This window comes from Geotrypetes seraphini, chromosome 8, assembly GCF_902459505.1.
Source record: "Geotrypetes seraphini chromosome 8, aGeoSer1.1, whole genome shotgun sequence".
In the NCBI taxonomy this organism is placed as follows: domain Eukaryota; kingdom Metazoa; phylum Chordata; class Amphibia; order Gymnophiona; family Dermophiidae; genus Geotrypetes; species Geotrypetes seraphini.
The window spans coordinates 139,205,225-139,225,984 of NC_047091.1; the positions used below are offsets into that span (position 1 = coordinate 139,205,225).

General features: G+C 41.8%; 1 protein-coding gene across 10 annotated transcripts in view; it reads right to left on the reverse strand.

Moving 5' to 3' along the window:
- The window catches only part of FBRSL1 (fibrosin like 1), a 1,030,218-nt gene that overhangs the window by 23,971 nt on the left and 985,487 nt on the right, over window positions 1-20,760 (reverse strand). For 7 of the 10 annotated variants that reach the window (XM_033954188.1, XM_033954183.1, XM_033954185.1 and 4 more), the window contains 6 exons: window positions 14,492-14,706; window positions 9,456-9,506; window positions 7,585-7,680; window positions 2,658-2,729; window positions 2,327-2,356; window positions 522-593 (listed from right to left, as the gene is read on the reverse strand). In XM_033954188.1, the coding sequence (XP_033810079.1) occupies window positions 522-593; window positions 2,327-2,356; window positions 2,658-2,729; window positions 7,585-7,680; window positions 9,456-9,506; window positions 14,492-14,706 (536 nt within the window). Of the gene's footprint in view, window positions 1-521; window positions 594-2,326; window positions 2,357-2,657; window positions 2,730-7,584; window positions 7,681-9,455; window positions 9,507-14,491; window positions 14,707-14,802; window positions 14,964-20,760 lie in introns of all 10 variants that reach the window. The other 3 variants (XM_033954192.1, XM_033954187.1, XM_033954189.1) reach the window with 2 other exon arrangements.

Consider the following 20,760-nt stretch of genomic DNA (forward strand, 5'->3'; position numbering starts at 1 on the left):
GCCTTCCCAAGGGGAGGTAGTCGTACATATTGCACTCTGTGCAGTATACCGGAAAGTACCTCTGGGATCCTGGGTCCTCCATCGCTCTCGTAAAGTGCTGGTGTGCTCCTGCTGATTGGAGCCTGTTATTTTGTTAGCTTCAGAATTGAAACCAATAATGTCAAAACTGTGAATAGGGAGGGGGAAGTGTACAGTAAATATTTCCCTTTATTCAGAGGGCTGTTTGTATCTGAACAGAATATACTTGACCCCTCTGTCCAGGACTAAGGGCTGCTGGAGGCACTCAGTTTTAACTGGCAAGCTGACCCAGTACAGTTTTATTTCATTGCACACATGGAATCAAGGAAATCAGAACATGTCGACTGATATAGCATGGTAAATAAAACCATGTTGCAGAAAAACACGGAGCCAGCTGGCAAAGCGTAGTAGGAAGTAAATTTGTGAAAAGACCTTTACCTTCATCTTCCTTTTTTTAAATTTTTTTTTTTCTTTTATTGAAAAACACAAAGCAATACACGTACCTTCATCTTCTGCTGGTGGTGGTAGATCTGCCAGGCAATCTGGACATGCACTGCACACCATTTCCCAGGTTTCTGTGAATCCAAAGACATGTGATTGAGGAACAAGGAGGCATCAAGACTTCTGCAATATGAACCACTCAAGCAACTTTTTTTTTTTTTTTTTTTACAAAGGAAGTCCACTTTCAGTATCAAGTCTTGATTGTGCTACCATCCAGCTTGTTTCATTTTCCATACTTGGGTAAAAGTAGCTATAGCATCCCAGTTCTGCTATAACTATCTTTAATAGTTAACCAAGTGGTGGACTCTCAGTCTGGAACTGGACCCACTTTGGATATTTTTTTTAGATATCAGCTTGACGTTTAATGGGCACAATAGAAACTGGAACCTGAGTTCAAAACCTGTTTGTGTTGCTGACACTCACTGGGCCTGAGTTTCTGGGTTTGTTACACAACGTGGGAGACAGTCTGAATATCGGAAGGATTATAACTCTAGAACGTCATTTTCTCCCACTAATTGCAGGCACCCAATTAGGAGTGAAAATTTGCTGGGCCAGGTAACTTACTGTATCTTATATAACAGTGAATCGCAATCTGTGTGCCATAGCACACAGATGTGCTGCCAGGGTTTGAAGGACACATAATGTATACCAAGTGTTACTTCTGGCAATGGTGCCTCTCCTCCTCCACACGAATCTCGCCTCGTTTTCCCTGAGCTTACGGCCGTGTCTGGAGAGTCTTTGAGAATGCGCAGACATCGACCTGATGACGTTGTGTGCATGCATGCAATGCATTGCGCCAACATCTGCACATGCTCGGAGGCCCTCCAGACACGGCCCCAAACTCAGGGAAAATAAGACGAGGTTCGTGTGGGGCAGGACTGGGAGGTGGAACAGGGTTGTGGGTATGCCACAAAAAAACATTTGCTCCATTAGTGTGCTAGAGCAAAAAATAATTTGTTGGACACTGTTATATAATTTGCTGTAAAGCTCCTGGTTATTATAACATATACAAGAAACAGAAAAGTCACAGGTAGAACAAGTGAAAAGAAGTCCGAGATCTTGAGTGAAAGGTACACTAAGCTGAACTGATCCCCAGCTCGGTGATAATGCCTGGATTATATAAAACATTTTGGCTCAGCAGAAGCCAATATTTCATATACAGTATAGCTGTCCCTGAACTTGTCTTCTGAGCACTCTCTGGGATCTCTAGTGACATATATTGTACATACTACTTCCTGCAGCTCTGCTCTGGAAATATCTCTTTCATGACATCTTCTGTTTGCAGACTGGGGTGAGGGAGTGGGGTGGGATAAGAGCTGCCTGGATGGAAGGAACATCAGTACTGTACAATCTAAGCATGCTTTGAAATTAAGGTTTTAAATGAATATTGGCTGAATAAATTATTAATTTGCATATTTTTGCCTGGTTGTGGCACTTGGGGGATCAGAATTTTCGATCTCTGTCTTAATTGTATAAGAAAAGAACAAGTTGTTCCATGAAAGAGCCCACTTCTTGGAAGACATAATCACATCTGCACATCCTTCTGAACCGTCTGACAGCTAGTGAACATTAGGTGTGGACTTGATAGCAAGCACAAAACATATTGGGGAGGAGAAACACATGGATAAACTCACAGACATGGTGACCTCATAAGACTTCTTCTGATTACAAGCAAGTTCAAAATCAGCTAGGTGGTTATTAAAAAGGAATTTATTACTAATTTGGGGAGTAGCATATTTGTACCCAAAAGTGATGGGATGAGATCTCCCCTTTCCCTAAACAGAAAAATAAAGGCCCCTATACTTACCCGTACTGGTGCCCTATATGGATCCGAAACCTATGGGAAAAGCAGAAATTGAAAGACTTTTACTACGCCAATAACATACTAGACAAGAAACAAGTTAATCTAGAAGTTGCAAGACACCATATAGTGATGTGAGGAGAGCATATCACAGTGTTAATGCCTTTGACCAAGACAGTGCTGGTGAAAGTTTGTACTGTACCACAGATATGGAATTTTGTGCTATAAGGTGCAGGGAGGTGGGGTTGAGATTATGTGACTGTGATATTAGTGTATTAGTAACCTATTTTGTGATGTAGCTCTGAGTGCATACAGAAAAGACAGTACTGTTACATACCCCAGGGGTTTTCTGTAGGAGACTATGATGAACAGTACTAGGTCTGCCAGCCACATCAATAGGATTTGAAGTCTGAAAGAAAAGAATGAGTACATGAGCACAACTTGGCATGTCTGAAATATAAGCTAACACGTTGGGTTAGTTATAGGGACAGCACGCAGAAATAGTTGTAGAGCATGAAGACAGAGAAAAAATATGCAAGCTCTATTATGTATTAAAAAATCAACCACATTTGCATTGATGTTAGAATCAAGAAAAACATCCAAATGCACTTGGTTTGTCAGAAACCTAAACTTCAGATACGGGCAAAACTACTGCAAAGTCCCTGGCATGCTTTCCAGATCAAAGTTCAGCGAGCAAGAGAAGCCAGGGTGAGCTCTTTCTGCTGCCCATTCAGCCCTAGTAGAGTGTTGGGGGTTCTTGCCCCCCTGCACTACCTTCCTTCAGATACTAGCAGACATGAGTCCCATTTAGAGACCTCAAAAGACGCAGAAACAAAACTTTCTCTGTTTATTTGGCAAAAAGCAGATATTCTGATACAACACTCAGTGGCTTCCATTTGATATATTGCCCCTATGAAGAGTTTTAGGCAACAATTTTAGCTTTGTTATTCCAACGCCATGTCATTGTACGATTTCAATTATTTTTTTTTTCTTTTGCCTTGCCAGACCCTTTCCATTTCACTGAATGAAACTCAATTTTCTCATGATTTTTTTTCATCCAGTTCTTGTTTCCAGACTCTGAAGACCAATGCTTTCTGATACAGCAGGAAGAAAGGACAACACTATTTTAAAAAGGAATTAAAAAACCAATGGCATTCCAAAAATCTCAGGATGACACACAGAGTAATATGAGGAAGTTTGGACTAAGCAGTGGGAACAAAGAGGGTAAAACCCAGAGAGCAAGTAGGGTTCACGGTCAGACTTAGAGGGTCACCATGGTTCAAATTTACTATTTGTAATCTTAATTTTTATGTAGTTTATGAGGATAAATGATGAAAAGGGAACAGTACAATCTCCCCTGGAAGCTTGACCTCTTCCCTTAACCCAACTTCATAATGTGACTAGCAGAGAATCAATTTGACCAGAATTGTCCCCTTTCTCCAGTAGATTATATCTTGAATAAGTGAGGTGTTCTTCCAGTGATTACAGGACCCAAAGCAACATGAATTCACAAGAGGCACATCTTGTTAAACAAATCTGATCAATTTCTTTGACTGGGTTATCAGAGAATTGGATAGAGGAAGAGCGCTAGATGTGGTGTATTTAGATTTTAGCAAAGCCTTTGACAGTGTTCCACACAGGCATTTAATAAATAAACTGATTGCCCTCAGGATGGTCCCCAAAGTGATGGATTAGGTCAGGAACTGGTTGAGTGGAAGGTGACAAAGGGTAGTGGTCAATGAGGAAAGGGATGTTACCAGTGGTGTGCCTCAAGGTTCTGTTCTTGGGTCTATTCTTTTTAACATTTTAGTAAGTGATATTGCTAAAGGGCTTTCAGGTAAGATTTGGCTCTTTGTAGATGATACCAAAATCTGTAAATAGAGTAGACACCCCTGATGGTGTGAACAACATGATGAAGGACCTAGTGAAGCTTAAAGAATTGTCTGAAAATTAGGTCATTTATTTATTTATTTGTGTCTTTCTATACCGCCTTTAACTGTATGTTTCCAAGTTTATTTAAAATTTGATAAAAATCGCCTTTTCAGACTTTCAAAGCAATGTGCATTTAAAAATGGGGAGGGGGGAGACAAACAGTTTGTTGGGGGAGACTCAGACTTACTTCAAACAAAAGGAAAAATGGGGAGGAACTTCAATCAGTATAGGATAGAAACGGAGAAAGGGAAAACTTAAAGGGAGTTACACTGATCGTTGCTTGCCTGCTTTAAATGTCACTGTCATGTAAGCACTAAGATGGGTTATTCAAAAGTGTCCCTGAATAGGTAACTTTTTAGTTTCCCTTTAAACTTGTCAAGGGATTTTTCTTCCCGTACCTGGGCCAGTAATAGATTCCAAATTTGAGGGGCAGTGACTGAAAAAAAATGTTTTATGCCTAGTGTTGATGGTACGCAAGGATGGAGTTGTAAGAAGATTTTATCTTCTGATCGTAGCAAAGCAGCTTACAATCTAAAAATAAAGGAGGTATTGATGCCCCTGTATAAGACTCTGGTGAGACCTCATTTAGAAAATTGTGTATAAATCTGGAGACCACACCTTCAAGAAGATATAAACAGGATAGAGTTGGTCCAGAGGAAGGCTACTAAAATAGTCGGTGGCCTTCATCATAAGGCGTATGGGGACAGACTTAAAAGATCTCAATATGTATACTTTGAAGGAAAGGTGGGAGAGGGGGGAGATATGATAGAGATGTTTAAATACCTATATGGCATAGTAACATATATAGTAACATAGTAGATGACGGCAGATATTGAACTAAGGCCAGTACTGGGCAGACTTGCACGGTCTGTGTCTGTATATGGCCGTTTGGTGGAGGATGGGCTGGGGAAGGCTTCAATGGCTGGGAGGGGGGAGATGGGCTGGAGTAAGTCTTAATAGAGATTTTGGCAGTTGGAACCCAAGCACAGTACCGGGTAAAGCTTTGGATTCTTGCCCAGAAATAGCTAAGAAGAAAAAATTAAAAAATTTAAATTGAATCAGGTTGGGCAGACTGATCCGAATGGTCCATCCAGTCTGCCCAACCTGATTCAATTTAAATTTTTTAATTTTTTCTTCTTAGCTATTTCTGGGCAAGAATCCAAAGCTTTACCCGGTACTGTGCTTGGGTTCCAACTGCCAAAATCTCTATTAAGACTTACTCCAGCCCATCTCCCCCCTCCCAGCCATTGAAGCCTTCCCCAGCCCATCCTCCACCAAACGGCCATATACAGACACAGACCGTGCAAGTCTGCCCAGTACTGGCCTTAGTTCAATATTTAATATTATTTTCTGATTCTAAATCCTCTGTGTTCATCCCACGCTTCTTTGAACTCAGTCACAGTTTTACTTTCCACCACCTCTCTCGGGAGCACATTCCAGGCATCCACCACCCTCTCCGTAAAGTAGAATTTCCTAACATTGCCCCTGAATCTACCACCCCTCAACCTCAAATTATGTCCTCTGGTTTTACCTTTTTCCTTTCTCTGGAAAAGATTTTGTTCTACGTTAATCTCCCCTGTCTCTCCTTTCCTCTAGGGTATACATATTCAGGGCTTCCAGTCTCTCCTCATACGTCTTCTGGCGCAAGCCTCCTATCATTTTCGTCGCCCTCCTCTGGACCGCATAAATGCATATGAGGCGAGTCTCTTTCATTTGAAAGGAAACTCCAGAATGAGAGGGCATAGGATGAAGTTAAGAAGTGATAGGTTCAGGAGCAATCTAAGGAAATACTTTTTTACAGAAAGGGTGGTAGATGTGTAGAATAATTTCCCAGCAGAGGTGGTGGAGACAACATAAGAACATAAGAATTACCATATTAGGACAGACTGAAGGTTCATCAAGCCCAGTATCCTGTTTCCAACAGTTGCCAACTGAGGTCCCAACTACATAGCTAGATCCCAATTAATAAAGCAGATTTTATGCTGCTTATCCTAAGAATAAGCAGTGGATTTCCCCAAGCCATCTCAATAATTGCCTATGGATTTCCTTGTTAGGAATTTATCCAAACCTTTTTTAAACCTTGCTAAGCTAACTGATTTCAAGAAAGCATGGGACAGGCAGATGGGATCTCTTAGAGAGAGGAGGAGATAGTGGATGCTGCAGATGGGCAGACTGCAAGGGCCATTTGGCTTTTATCTATCATGTTTCTATGTTTCCAACCGACTCCTGTACCCTATTACCTCAAAGAGTTTAAACCTTCTAAGATTCATTATGTTCACAGTTCCTGGGGGAAATATCCAGATAGTTGTAAGAATTAATTAAAAAATATAATCAAGCAAGGCAAAATTGCTTTTTTTTCAATTCTGCAATCAAAATCTAATTATATTCTATGCTTAGTTTCCTTAAATTACGTTGGCTGTGCCTTTCTATTTCACTCTTTACAGAGGGAACTCTATTGCTGAAGAAATGTTTGGAATTTATCATATCTGGGATGAAAATGTTTATTCCTGTCCAAGCTGCCAGAAAACGAACAAGATCATGGCTTAATGTCTCACCTCAGCACTCTTGGAACCACTCTAAAGCACAGGCTGAAATGAAACCGTGCACACTGCTGACTACAGGAAGACTCAACCCTACTTCAGTCTTGCTGAGTCACAGAATCAGCAGACTCTCCAATTAAACTCATGTCCAATATGACACTGATTTCTAAGTCCTGTACTTGGCTCATGATAGATTGTTACATAGCTTGCATCCTCAGTGCTAGCAGCATTACAGGAATGTGTGACCAAACTTTCGCCTACTTTTCTCCAGCTTCCCATTATGGATATACCTTACAAAAACTTTTCTATTCATTGTGGGTTAAATAGAGCTCTTGTAAGTGTATCTCCCACTGGTGTCCTACTTATTTTCAACATGGTCTAATGAAAACCTCTATTATTTCCCAAACTCTGAAAAATCCTTCTTTACTTTGGTCACAAACTACAGTACCTATACTGCAAACTATTCTGAAATTGAAATATGCTGGTTGTTTTAGATAAAAGCTTAAGATGACATGAATGAAATTGTGCATAGTGTGCCTTCTACAAAGACACCTTAATGTGCGACTACAAAACACTATGACGTGACAAGCATAAGAATTTAGGTTCATTCTCCTGTAGGTTGTGTAGGAGAACTGAGACAGTCAGGTAAAACTCCTCCAGCAGAAAATCAGGGCCCAGAGTGGTGTAATATGTTCTGGTTACTCATCAATAACGTATGTATTTAAATATTTATAACCCACTCCATCCATAGAGCACTGAGCAGGAAACAACAGGAAGAGGTTTACACGGTACCTTCGGCTGAAAGGCCCCTTGGAGAGAGCTGAAGGGCCCTGAATGTGGAAGCATGGGAGGCATACCAGGCATCGTTGGTGGATACGATGGAAAGAACTGTAGAAACAGGAAAAACAGATATTGTAAGAGACCTGTCACTGGGGAGTGACAGAAAATGTGACGGACATGACAGGAGATAGAAGGCTGGCTGACACAGAGTACAGAGCCCTGGCTTAACCTGCAAGAAGCAGCTTCAAATGCAAAACAGTTCATAGAGGGAGAGGCTGGCTTATAGTTTCTCCAGAATGAATAGGATATTAGTCCTCTTACATGAATGACATCATCCAGTGGAGCCCAGGCCAGAGAAAAGTAAAAAAACAAAAAACAAAACCCCAAACAAACCACCCCTCTAAAAGCCTTCTGGAGGGGTGTATCACACGTGTGATGGGCAGCAGCTGGACTGGCATCTCTATACGGACCCACTTCAACTCCAGTTAAATTTCTCCTCTCCAGAGATTACATGACAACTCGATGCGTCTAAGAACTGGAGAGGTACCTCTGTCAAAATGCCCCCTTGGGTCCACCTGCTGAATGGTAGAAGCCATTATAGTAGCAGTAACAGCAATTGCCACCTATCCCCATATCCTTTAAGGTTTTTGCGCACCATTCCTAGCCACAGGAGCGGCAGTATGGTTTTGGTTTTTGTGTAAAAATGTTAATAAGCATAAGATTCTGTGGCAATTAATATAGGCAGCCTAATTATTGAGGGCACCAAAAGACTTGCCTTTTACTCAGGCTGGAATAGCCATAATAATAACAGCTTTATTTATATCCCGTCACACCTTTCAGGAAGTCGCAGGGAGTGGCGACACTGGAAGGTAAGAACCAAGGTTCTTCAATTTAAATAGTAAAATTTTGCATTAATCAGTATTTAGAAATGCCACTGAATCTACCCTTACTATAGAGAGCCGTACCCTAATAAAAACCATGATCCTTCTTGCTTTATGTACCATTACAGCCCAAGTAACAGGAGAGATAAAAACAGCTAAAATGTTAAACAAACTGAAAAAAGGCTAAAGAATGTGAGAGGTTGCATGAACAGCTGCTTATATTACTTTATAATAAACATTCACGTGGTAAACCGATGACAGCAGCAACTGGTGGGAACTGAAAGTTTTTACGACAGTCGAGGGAGATGACCAGAAAAGAAGGCAGACCATAAGAATGAAAAAACGCAATGCCTGTAGAGATGTAAGCATGTAAAATCAGAGGTGGGGAGATCAGGAGATAATGAGCATGTAAGCATGTGATGTCATAAGCGCAAAGTAGTTGCAGTGGTGAGCTGTGGAAATGGAAGCTTGAAATCCAGAGAAGGAGGGTAGGGGGGATAGAAAGAGTGTTAAGCATGTCATGCTGGGAGAGGAGCTGTGAAAATGCAAGTATGGAGTGCTGAAGGTAAAGAAATAGGCTTCCAGAAGTATGTGGCCCAGTAGCATAGCCAGCCCTGCAAATTTAAGGGGGGGGGCATAGTTCCTCTCCCCTCCACCTGCAGGCGTGCTAATAGTACCTTTGCTGGTAGGGATGCCATGCCCCACCAGCAAAATTACTATAGTGCCGTCACTCCCTGCTACTTCCTTTTTGCTCCGAGCATGCGTGAGAAGTCCCGGCGTGCTCAGAGCAGGAAGGAAACAGTGGAGAGTGGCGGCCCTTTAGTTATGTGGCTGTTGGGGCTCGGCATCCCCGCCAGCAAAAGGGGGTGTCGGAGTTCTGGAGGGGGCCCAAGCTCCCCATGGCTACGTCACTGGTGTGACCCACATTTCCCAAGATGGTAGGAGGGGCAATGACAGTAAAAGCATGCAATGTCAGTGTTATATGAAAAAGGTCATACTTACAGTGGAATGTCGAAAGAAGGAATTGTCCAATTTGGACGCATACTTGTCAAACTGAAAGAGAACCACAAGGGCAAAACAATGAGTATATTTCCTTAGACTTCAGGGAACACAGCAAAGTCTTCCTTTCTGTAATAATGTGAAACAGATACTGCATACATGCATCACTTCATATCATCACAAGGGAATGAGTGCTGACAACTTCTCAAGCTGATTTTTTTTTCCCCAGTTAGGCACCTTGTTCTTTTAACACCTGGCACACAGATTGCTCTTCTCCTCCATCATTCCACCATACTTTGTGAGCAGCGGGTTTGAGTATGACCTGACAAACTTTCCCTTCCCCCCTATCCCTGAATGCCTGTCTCACCCTTATGCAGTGAGTAATCCGCTGGCATTACCCAGCCCACTCAATACAGTACAGTATACTGTTCAGAACAAGAAACAGCATTGGTTATAATAAATCACAACGTTATATTTGCAATTTTTTTTTTAAGTTCAGGACTTGGCAGCTTTTCATTATTACCAACAACTGCTCTGCCTTAAATATCATGCAGTATCACTATGTGTACTGAAGAGCTGGCAAACTCAAGTTCACAAAGATGTTCCTTTTCCCACTGCCCACTCTCTTGGAATGAGGGTATAATGCTATCACCGCATGAAGACTTCAGCTTCCGCTGCTGTTTGCCAAGAACTGTTGGAAAAAGCCCACATATCTATTTCCAAACAACAAAGGATTTTGTACAACGCACCATGTGAGCCCGTACAGGATACACTAGGGCAGATTAATATCAGCCCTCTGTCACATCATGAGATGCACAAGAAAGGAGTTTACTATCCGGGTGGCAGTATGCTAAAAAAAAGCCCCCACTCAATGCAGTGAAGGTGTCAAAGACTGCTGAAAGTAAAATGATTATGTTCTCCAGAGCAAGAGAGGGAGGGCAAGACTAGGAAATACTCTTCACTTAATATGGCAGCTGGGGGTAAGGCATCGTGGAAAGAACATGAATAGCTGGACAGGGGTGCCTGGGAACATGTTTCTAGAGACTAAACATGATCGATCACAAGCACACGCAACCAGAAAATACATCGCTCTGCTCAGTTGCCATGATTCATAAACCTAATGCATTCAATAGAAGGGGCCGGGGTGGGGGAGCTCTGAGGCTGGCACAAGAGCTGGAGAACGGCTTTCCTAAGGGATTTAAAATCCTGCTATTCAAGGATTGGGTTGTGAGGGCTAGTATATAAGGGCTGTCAAACGTCCTACCAAGATGAGTTTCTTTTGAATAAAGACCTGTTTAGGATTGTAAGTTGGGCCCTTGTAACAGGAGAAAGGTGAAAAGGGACTTATTTTGATGCATGCTAAGCACAAACTTTTGGAGCCAGACGTTACTTAGAAAATGGAGTCCTGCAGCTGGATGACTGCAAACTCACTGCTACTGGCACATACAAACTTATAACAACATCTAAAGAACTTCTTTCATGTGAGGGACTGTGTTTCAATTGCCTCTTCTTGACAGATATAGTCCACTAGTTTTGGTTAGATACAATGCAGAGAAATGTGGGTTGATGTTTTAAGACGTACAACATTATAATAATATACAGTAGAATCTCAGTTATCTGGCACTCACGGGGATTGATGGATACCGGATAGCTGTTTTTCTAGTTAATTGAGAGTGTGTTAGAAACCTTGTATAACACACTCTCAATCCCTCCCCCCCTCCTCAAAGTACCAGCTCGGAAGCGGTTCTGAGCTGCAAAGCTCTCCTCCCTTCCTCAAACTCCAAAGTGGCAGAAGCAGGCGGTGGTCCTGAACGGCAAACTCCCTCCCTTCCTTACCCGAGTGCGCCAGTCAGGAGGAGACAGCCTCAACAACAGGCTACTGCGGCCAACCCCGGAATGGCCTTTCCTCTGATGCATGAGAGGAAAGGCCCTGCCAGGGCTGGCTGTAAGCAGCCTGTTTTGAGGCTGCCTCCTGCTGACCGGCTGTGCGAGGGAGTTTGTGGCTCCAGACCGCTGCCTGCATCTGCCACTTTGGGGATAGAGGTAGGAGGGCTTTGTGGCTCAGGACTGCTGCTGTGCTGGTGCTTTGGGGCAAGAGGGAGGGGCTTGAGGGTGGGAGGGAGGATTTGCAGCTCAGGACCCTGCTGTTGGTGCTTCGGGGGACAATTTTTTTCCCACTGGCAATTGTTTTGCTGGTTGTGTGAGAGTCCCTGTTAACCAAGACTCTACTGTAATTAAAATTAAAGAGAGATTCCATGTAGGCTAAATGCAGATAGCTCTACAAGCAGATAAGAAAAGCATTCATTAAATAAAAGCTGCCAAGTTGAAACTCACTGCAGAACTGGCCAACTCATTCTCGTGGGCATAGTGTTAATATTGTACAGTAGTGCACATGCAACACCAACTCTAAGAGGAGCATCTCAAAATTCTTAATTTTTTAGCTGCAGGAAGAAAGTGTTTTGGTGCACCACCAAACTTTAATGGTCACCTTACACATCTGCTCATTCTATCCCGGGGTACAGAAATCCTACAACCAAGTCACAGGAGTTCTACCAGTTCACTGATGTCCCACAACACTGGAATATTAACAAGCCAGAATCTGCACACACATTAAAATGTTGCTTTTAAAATGGTGAATCAGTGTATTATGTTATTTAATTGTAAGGTGTGTGTGGTTTCAGTTCTTGGAATTGTGGATAGGCTAAGAAAAATGACAATATATTCCAGGCCTTTAGCAAGACATAGGAACCACAAGTGTTATATGACAGTGATATCCAAGCTGCTAGTCACTGAAAGGGACAGGGTATGGGACTTGATATACCACCTTTCTGTGGTTACAATCAAAGTGGTTTACATATTATACTGAAGTACTTATTTTGTACCTGGGGCAAAGGAGGGTTAAGTGACTTGCCCAGAGTCAAAAGGAGTTGAAGTGGGAATTGAACCCAGTTCTCCCTGTTCCCAGGTCACTGCACTAACCACTAGGTTATTCCTCCATTCATACATACTATTCACAATTTGCTGCGAGAGGCTACCTGTTAGTTTTAAAGCTAGTCTGGAGTAGGGGTTGTTTCCTTGTTAGGGACAGTCTGCAACAATTGTGTGTCAATGATGTGTTGAACTGTTTCCAGATATGCAGGTTAGCTTTTTTCAGTCAGTCTGTATATTGGAACCTTTCCACCTGCATCCGTAATAATCCAACTTTGGCTCGGGATTTCTCTCTGAATGATTCTGGTGACAAAAGTCACATGGTAAACAGAAAATCTATATGTTACGTGTGTGTGTGTGTGTGTGTGCGTTTTCTGCAGTCTCACATGTTCAATATCAAAATGCCGTACACAGAATATATATTGTTAAAGTCTGTAGAGCATGTGACACACATATGGATTCTTGCAGGACACCTCGTCAGTTAAGCACATAAATTCTTTTTTCGTCTATTAGTGCAAAACTCAGGATAAACACTTTCTGCAGCTATCATTAAATCAACTTATGTTGTCAGCAAAAGACAGACAGCAGGCTACGTGTTGTGTACGGCATCTCGTCTGCAGAGCAAACAGCATGTGAAAGGAGCAATTTAAGCTAGAGGGGCTTGGAATCCATTAGCTGAGACAGAGAGCAGCCTCTCAAAGGCAACTTAAAGGTCTCATTTTTGACAGGGAAATGTTTCTCTTGTGTGGGATACATCACAGACCATTCTGTTGAAGGAACGAGAGAACATGCGTGCTCTGGTAAGTCAAACTGAGTGGCCCCATGAGCCCCAGCTAAAAATGTGCAATGCTCGATCCCTGCCTCACAAAGCATTCTGGAGTGGTAGGCTTATGGTTTTCAACGTGAAAAGCAGGCATGCTGGTCCTTGAGAACAACAGCTCAATCCAAGCTATTGCTTTCCTACTCAGCAGGCTCAGGACGTTCCATTTTGTTTACTATTTATTTAATTAATTTTCTATCCCGTTGTCCCCAAAGAGCACAGAACGGGTTACAGGTTAAACATACATAATATCAGTTCAAGATTACAATACAAGTTTTCATCCTAGTTGGCACATATCAGGTGTATTTATCCTTATGTGATACAGACTAGTTCAGTTACCAAATATACAATTCTTTGTAGTTCATGGATCAAGGGCGGAGGGGGGGGGGTGTCAGATGAAGAGGTATGTTTTTATTGCTTTTCTGAAGTTGAGGAGACCTCAAGAGTTCTGATCTGTGATGGCAGTCGATTCCAGCAACTTGGTTTACTACACTGCTTTTCAGATCATACTATACTAACACCTAGACAACAGTTTGTTTCTTTACTAGGCCCGGGTACACTGGCTTTTAGTATTTCAGTTTCCATGTTATTTTCAAAAATTAATATGACTTTACAATTGTATTTAGAGATAGAAAGCAATCGGTTAAAAAAAAAAATCCCAAACAAAAATAAAGAAATTGGCAGTAGCACAACCAGAAAGGGGAAGGAAAAAGGGATGGGACTTGATAAACTGCCTTTCTATGGTTACAATCAAAGCGGTTTACATTGTATAAAGGGGAAGTAATTTGATATACCGCCTTTCTATGGTTACGATCAAAGCGGTTTACATATTATTTACAGGTACTTACTTTGTACCTGGGCAATGGAGGGTTAAGTGACTTGCCCAGAAGCAGTGAGAATTGAACCCAGTCCTCCGCCCCCCCCTCCCTCCCTCCCTCCCTCCCTCCCCCCCCCTCCGGTTCTCAGGCTGCTGTACTAACCATTAGGCTACTCCTCAACTCCCAACATGCCAAAAGAGTTGCCAACAAGCTCCACATCCTAACTGACAAAGCGATCCAGTTCTGGGTTTAGCAAGCTACCTTAGAGAAATTGGCATTACATGCCCACAGATTCAGTGTCGCTATGACCAGGTCTGGATCAGCCTGTTTGCTATGACTTGGAGCTTACTGGCAGGATCTGAGTATTCACATTTGGTTCCCATATAGGAGAGGAGGTTTTGACTGTTCTGGGAGAGGAGGGCAGGAGAGGGATAGGTTAGTGTTGTGAACAGAGATGCTCTACTTATCCTCACATTTCGGGCTGGGTTACGCACCATGGGAGGTGCAGTGGGCGGCATCGATGGAAAAGGGGTGAATGTGTGCTGGTGCGTGTGTTGGTGCTGGTGCGTGTGTTGGTGCTGGTGAAACTCTGCTCTCAGCAGTGGCACCGAGCCAAGGGAGGCACCGGCCCGGTCCGAAGTCTGAACCAAAAACCGGTTGTTCAGCTCCTGCCTCAGAAGTTCGTGATCTAAAAGAGAAAAATGGAGAAAAAAAAAAAAAGGACACAAACATGCAGCCCTGTCAGTACCAGCAAGACACAAGGAAGAATGTATCAGATAGTCACCTGGCATTCCCTGTTTCTGCAGGTCATGCTGTGGTGGTTTTCTACATGAGGACTCATTGGTGGAGGTAAGAGAGATGCCTGTGACAAAGTACCAATCAGAATCCCCGAATGAGGCTGGCAATACATGATTGGTTGGTTGAATGATATCAACAGGCTGGTATCTAAAGACAAGAGAGAACACCATGAGTCATCCCAGCAGAAAACACAGAGGGGCTTCACAATGCATAAACAGGTTATAGCCCTCCCACCACTAACATCACCACACTCCCAGTTCAAATATAACACTTGAAACAGCTCAAGCTTAAAATAAAATACATTTCATGGGGGAGGAGGAGAAAGAAGGAGGTCCTAAAAGATCTATTTCATTATCTCTCTGGAGATAAGTTAGTCCATGATAGGCAGAAGCAAGGGATATTTTTTCTTAGGGTTACCATATTTGTGAAGTCAAACAAAGAGGATACATGACCCAGCCCCGGCCCTACCCACTCCCCACTTCTTTCTTTCTTTCTCTCTCCTTCCAACCTCCTCTTCTGCAGGTGCATCTTTCTTTTACTTTCTCCCTCCATACCCCTTCTTCAGATGCTTCTTTCTTTCTTTCAAATCCCCCTCCTCTCCAGGGGTATCTCTCTCCTTTAAACCCTCTCTTCCACAGGTGCTTCTTTTTTTTTTTTTTTTTTTTCTTTCTTTCTCTTTTTCCAACCCACCCTCTTCACCCTTGAGTGCCTCTCTCTGTCCAATCCCCCCTGTTTCATAGGTGTTTCTTTCTTTCTTTCTCTCTCCCTTCCTCCTTCCTTCCAACCACACCTCCCTCATGGGCAATTCTCTCTCTCCTTCCAACACCTCCCCTGTCTCCCACAGGTGCTTTCTCTCAACACCCATCTCTCAGCGGGATCTGGTGGCATGGCCTTCAGCCTACCCCAGAAACCTCCTCTCTGTAAGACTTCCTGTTCTTGTGTAGGTGGGATGCTGCAGAGAGAAGGATTCCGGGGTAGGTCAACAACAGCAGGCTTACCTCGATGACGCTGCCAGTTGGCCCAAAGATTGAATTGCAGCAGAGGAGGTAGATTGGGGATAGGGGACAACCAAACCCAACTCCAGGGGCCCCCTGGGCTGGGGAGAGGCCAAAACCTCAACAAACTCCTGAAATGTAGAAACCATCTGGACACCCGGACAGTCCTCTATAAAGAAGACATGTCTGGGTAATCCATTTTTTCTAAAGTGTGACCAACTGTGTAGATATAACACAGCAAGAAAAAGAAATGGAGTCCAAAAATACATCAGAAAACAACACCCAACAAAAGTGAAACTGCCTTCAGAACTGGGCCGAAAAATATTTTATTTCAAAATATGAGACCCGACATGGCCAGTGTTTCGGCTCTTGCCTGCCTCAGGGGTCTTTTCTCTTTTCAAAGTGATTAGTCCCAAATGCAGTAAAACGTTTTCCGGAACTAGTAGCGACTTAATGTACACAGTGAATAAAATGTATCAATTACCCAAATGATCTAATGAACAAATATGTTTTTAAAGATCGCCTAAATTGTTAATAGGTTTTAGAAGATGTAATTAGGTAGTTCAAATCCTTGTCCCAAGATGCCGCTTAATAGGACAAAAGACGTTGATGATATCTTTTATATTTGCAGACCTTAACAGACGGAAAAGTAAAGAGAGCATGCGATTGTCTAAAATGTTTTGAACTACCAAAATTGAATGAATCCAGAAGATATTTTGGTATTAGACCTGCCAACACCCTAAAGCAAATGCATCCAAACTTAAACTTTACGCGAGACTCGATTGGCAACCAATGCAGTTGCCGATAAAAAGGTATAACATGATCAAACTTAGTCAAGTTGAAAATCAAGCGAACCGCTGCGTTCTGCACAATACGCAGTCTGAATACCTGCAAAATAGACGATGTTACAATAGTCAAGCTGACTATTGAGCCAGGATTGAGCCAGGAATCTGAAAGATTTAACATCAAAATATGCTCTGATGGTGCACAATTTCCACAATGTATGGAAACCTCTTTGAACCAGAGCATCAACCTGGTTCTTCATTGTCAAATTTTGATCCACAATTACTCCTAAAATCTTAAGAGTAGGTTGGAAGGTATAGATTTTTGCATTTAAAGTTATAGATGTCTCAATGAAATCTTGATGCAGAGATGCAAAGAAAAATTTAGTCTTTTCTGAATTAAGTTTTAATTTAAATTCTACCATCCATTGTTCAATTATTAGAAGACTCTCAGCAATTATGTCGTTGATCTGAGAAAGCGAAGTAGAAATGTGAATCAAAATGGTTATGTTGTCAGCCTAGCTGAACAGCTTGATGTTCAAATAGGATAATCTATCACCCAGTGATGACAGATAACTATTGAAAAGCAAAGGGGATAGAGGTGAACCCTGCGGAACACCACATGGGTTACTCCAGCTGTTAGAATAATCATTATTAAACCGGATTTGATAAGTACGTGATGTTAAAAAGCCTTCAAACTAACCCAAGACATTATCATGCACACCAATGGCATCCAGACATTCCAGCAGTTTTTTATCCACGAGATCAAATGCACTAATGCACGAGATCAAATGCACCAGTGCTGCATTATCAGAGCACTGGTGACTTTACTAAACAAATTGAGCAGACTATCTAAAATGGAGGCCAAGACCGTCTCAGTACTATGTAGCGGCCTAAAGCCTGACTGAGACTTATGCAAAAGAGAATAATGAGCCAGGTAATGTAACAATTGTAAATAAACCAAGCCTTCTATTAATTTTACAACAAAAAAGGAATAGATACAATAGGTCTGTAATTAGCTACTATTGAAATTGAATCTCTGTGATTTTTAGGTACAGGGTGATAATAATATGACTCCCAATTGATGGAAATTTACCATTTTCTAACATATGTTAACCAGCCAAATAAATCTAATTGAATGTTTAGAGGGGCTGCTTTCATAATTGCTGGAGGAGAAGAATCTAATGGACAATAAGACTTTGCGTACCTATTGTGTAACTTTCTAAAATCATCCCAATCTGGATTACTGAATGTACCCCAACCTAGTTCCACTACCTCCTATTATCCACCATTCCATCCAATTTGAAGCTTCCCAAACATTTCCGAGATGGAACACAAGACTCTAGCAGCAAGAATCTCAAGTGGTCTTCCACTTGTATTCATAACTACATACCACAAATGTTCCTGGGGTTCAAAGCCCCAAAATTAAAATGTCTAGAAAGAGCACCAATCCTTAACCCCTTCACTTGGACAAGGATTATATAAGCTCCGAGGTGGTTGCTGATCCCTTCTTTAAGTGATGATACCTATCCACAAACATTTTTTTAATCTCATAAAATGATTAACATTCAGAATGGGCACTGCATGAATTTCGATACGAATACATAACAAGACAATCAGACACAGAATGTGACAGCAAATTTTCAAAAGAATTTGCTTGGATAGTTAAGGAATTCCCCAGGCAAATTCACCGGGCTAAAACTGTTCTCCTTTCCAGTAGCTAAAAGCATGTTTGCTGTGTGTCAACTCCCTGGGGTTAAGAGATTATGTAAAGATCGTAAAAATTGCAGGAAACAGTTGAAAACCCAACTGTTTGTCGATGCCTTTATATAATACGTATAGATGGAACACTGACCTACTTTGACCATGCACTGATCCTAAGGGTTGATGTAGTAGATGCAGTAAGATGAAATAAGAACTCCAGCTTGACAATTATATTGTAAATGTTAATTTTGTTTATTTTATGGATATTTGGTGTGTTTTAACAATATGTATGTTGTTTTGTACATTGCTTTGATTAGCGGTTTATAATTTTTTTATAAATAAATTCATTTTGATGTGGGAAATTTTGCTGGGACAAACTCAGCACATATAGATTTCATTTCCAAATCTAGTGTTTAATTTGTAAAGTCAACATTGCCAGAGGTTGTGGTAAAAGCGGATAGCGTAGCTGGTTTTAAGAAAGGTTTGGACAAATTCCTGGAGGAAAAGTCCATAGTCTGTTATTAAGACATGGGGGAAGCCTCTGCTTGCTCTGGATTGTTAGCATGGAATATTACTACTCCTTGGGTTTTGGCTAGGTACTAGTGCCCTGGATTGGTCACCGTGAGAACGGGCTACTGGGCTTGATGGACCATTGGTCTGACCCAGTAAGGCTATTCTTAGGTTCTTACCTTGAGTCCCAACTGGCCCTGTAGATGGGCAGTTATCCAGGCACTGTTTTACAATTTCATAAGCTGTTGTGAATTTTTACTGAATGTTTTCAATTGATGTATCATATGTTTGTTATAAACTGCATTGAGCAGTACTTTGGTGGGAATGTAGCATAACAGGAATAAATGAAATCTCTTCTCCCCATAAAAGCTGCAAGGCCCACACAGTCTGCCCATTCCTGCTGCTATGCTGCACAGCCTGATCCATTTCCGCCTTTACCCTCACGTGCTTATTCTAACTTTTCATTAACTTTTATTGTTTTTATCTGCAGAACATATTATGGACCTATTCAGTTTTTTGACAAGTGAATGTCACATGACAGCATGATGGTCACTGCACTGAAAGTAATTAACATGTCTTCAGCAAGTTTAAACATGTGGCCTATTTCAGTGCTATATGAAAGGTGTCATAATGTATGCAGTTAAACCCCTTCTCTGTTTCTGGTGTAACATTGAAGTTTTGAAGGCCTTACCTCAAATGCAGAAACTTTTTTCCTTCACTGCCCTCCTTCCTCCTCACTGGTGCAAAAATGAGTCCAACCCCTTACTGACATTATATAGAAGGGTTGCTCTTTCTATTCCTTGAGCAAAATACATTAATAACCCCATGCTTGACAGTTGTGTCACTTCCCGGTGTCAAACAGTTAACAAGAGTTTCATAAAAGGAGGAGGTTGACTTGGACTTTTCACGTGTATTTTTCTGGATGTTTTTAATTGACTAAGTGCTGGTTGTCTTCTTTTATGCCTGGTTGATAAATAAACCAGATAACACTATCACCCTGAGACACCCCCAAAGGTTACGCAAAACACCAATGCACTGGCTATGCCATAATCCCAAAAGTTACTTAAAGCCCATGCATGCGAGTGACTTTAATAGAGAAGACACCTAAGGAATTTAACTCAAGAGGTGCCATAACATGGCTGAGCCAACTCGAAAGGAGTTGTACACCCATCATTTAATAGGTGATGCAGAGGGGGGAGGAGTAGCTGTAATGAATGCCAAAGTTAAGATGGTAATTGGTGCATGAGATTATTCATACACTAATCAAAGCAAAGCTGCTTTATGAGTAGAATGTTAGTGTTTTGGTGGGCAAAAATTTTGATTAGGCCTGGGCAGAGGAAGGCTTTTTTGATCCACCAACTCTCTCTTGGGGACGAGCAAGCAGTCAGGAAGCTGTGTGGTTGTTCAATTGGGTTAGCTTTCCTTCCGAGGATATGGGTTTGGAGTGCAGGGGATTGTAGTAGTGGAGCTGTTGAGCTATTCCCTCCTTTCAGATTGTTTAGAAAAGGGAAATAAATTAAGAATTTAACAGGGGCCAAAGACTGAAAAAGGAAGGGGCTCCATGTGTGATACAGATACATAAAGTCATCAACCAGCACCTCAGCAAGCACATCAAATGTAGTAACTTAAAAATAATAACCTTTAAATGCCAATTCCTGATTAATCAGCGACAAACTAGCGGTTAATTCATTACTAACTAATCAGGAATTGATATTTAAAGATTATTTTAAGTTACTGCATTTGATGTGCTGGTTGATGATTTCATTATCTGTGTTAATACTAATACCGCCGTGGCTGGTTCCTGCCACTTACGTACCAGTAGTTGCTGATTTATTCCAGCAGTGTGGGAGGGAAGGAAGGACTACTGCAAAGTTGGGAAGAGGTAGCACAAACGCTTTTAACTTGTTGAGGTGACGCTGCTTTTACTGCAAACCGTGGTGCACGCTTCAAATC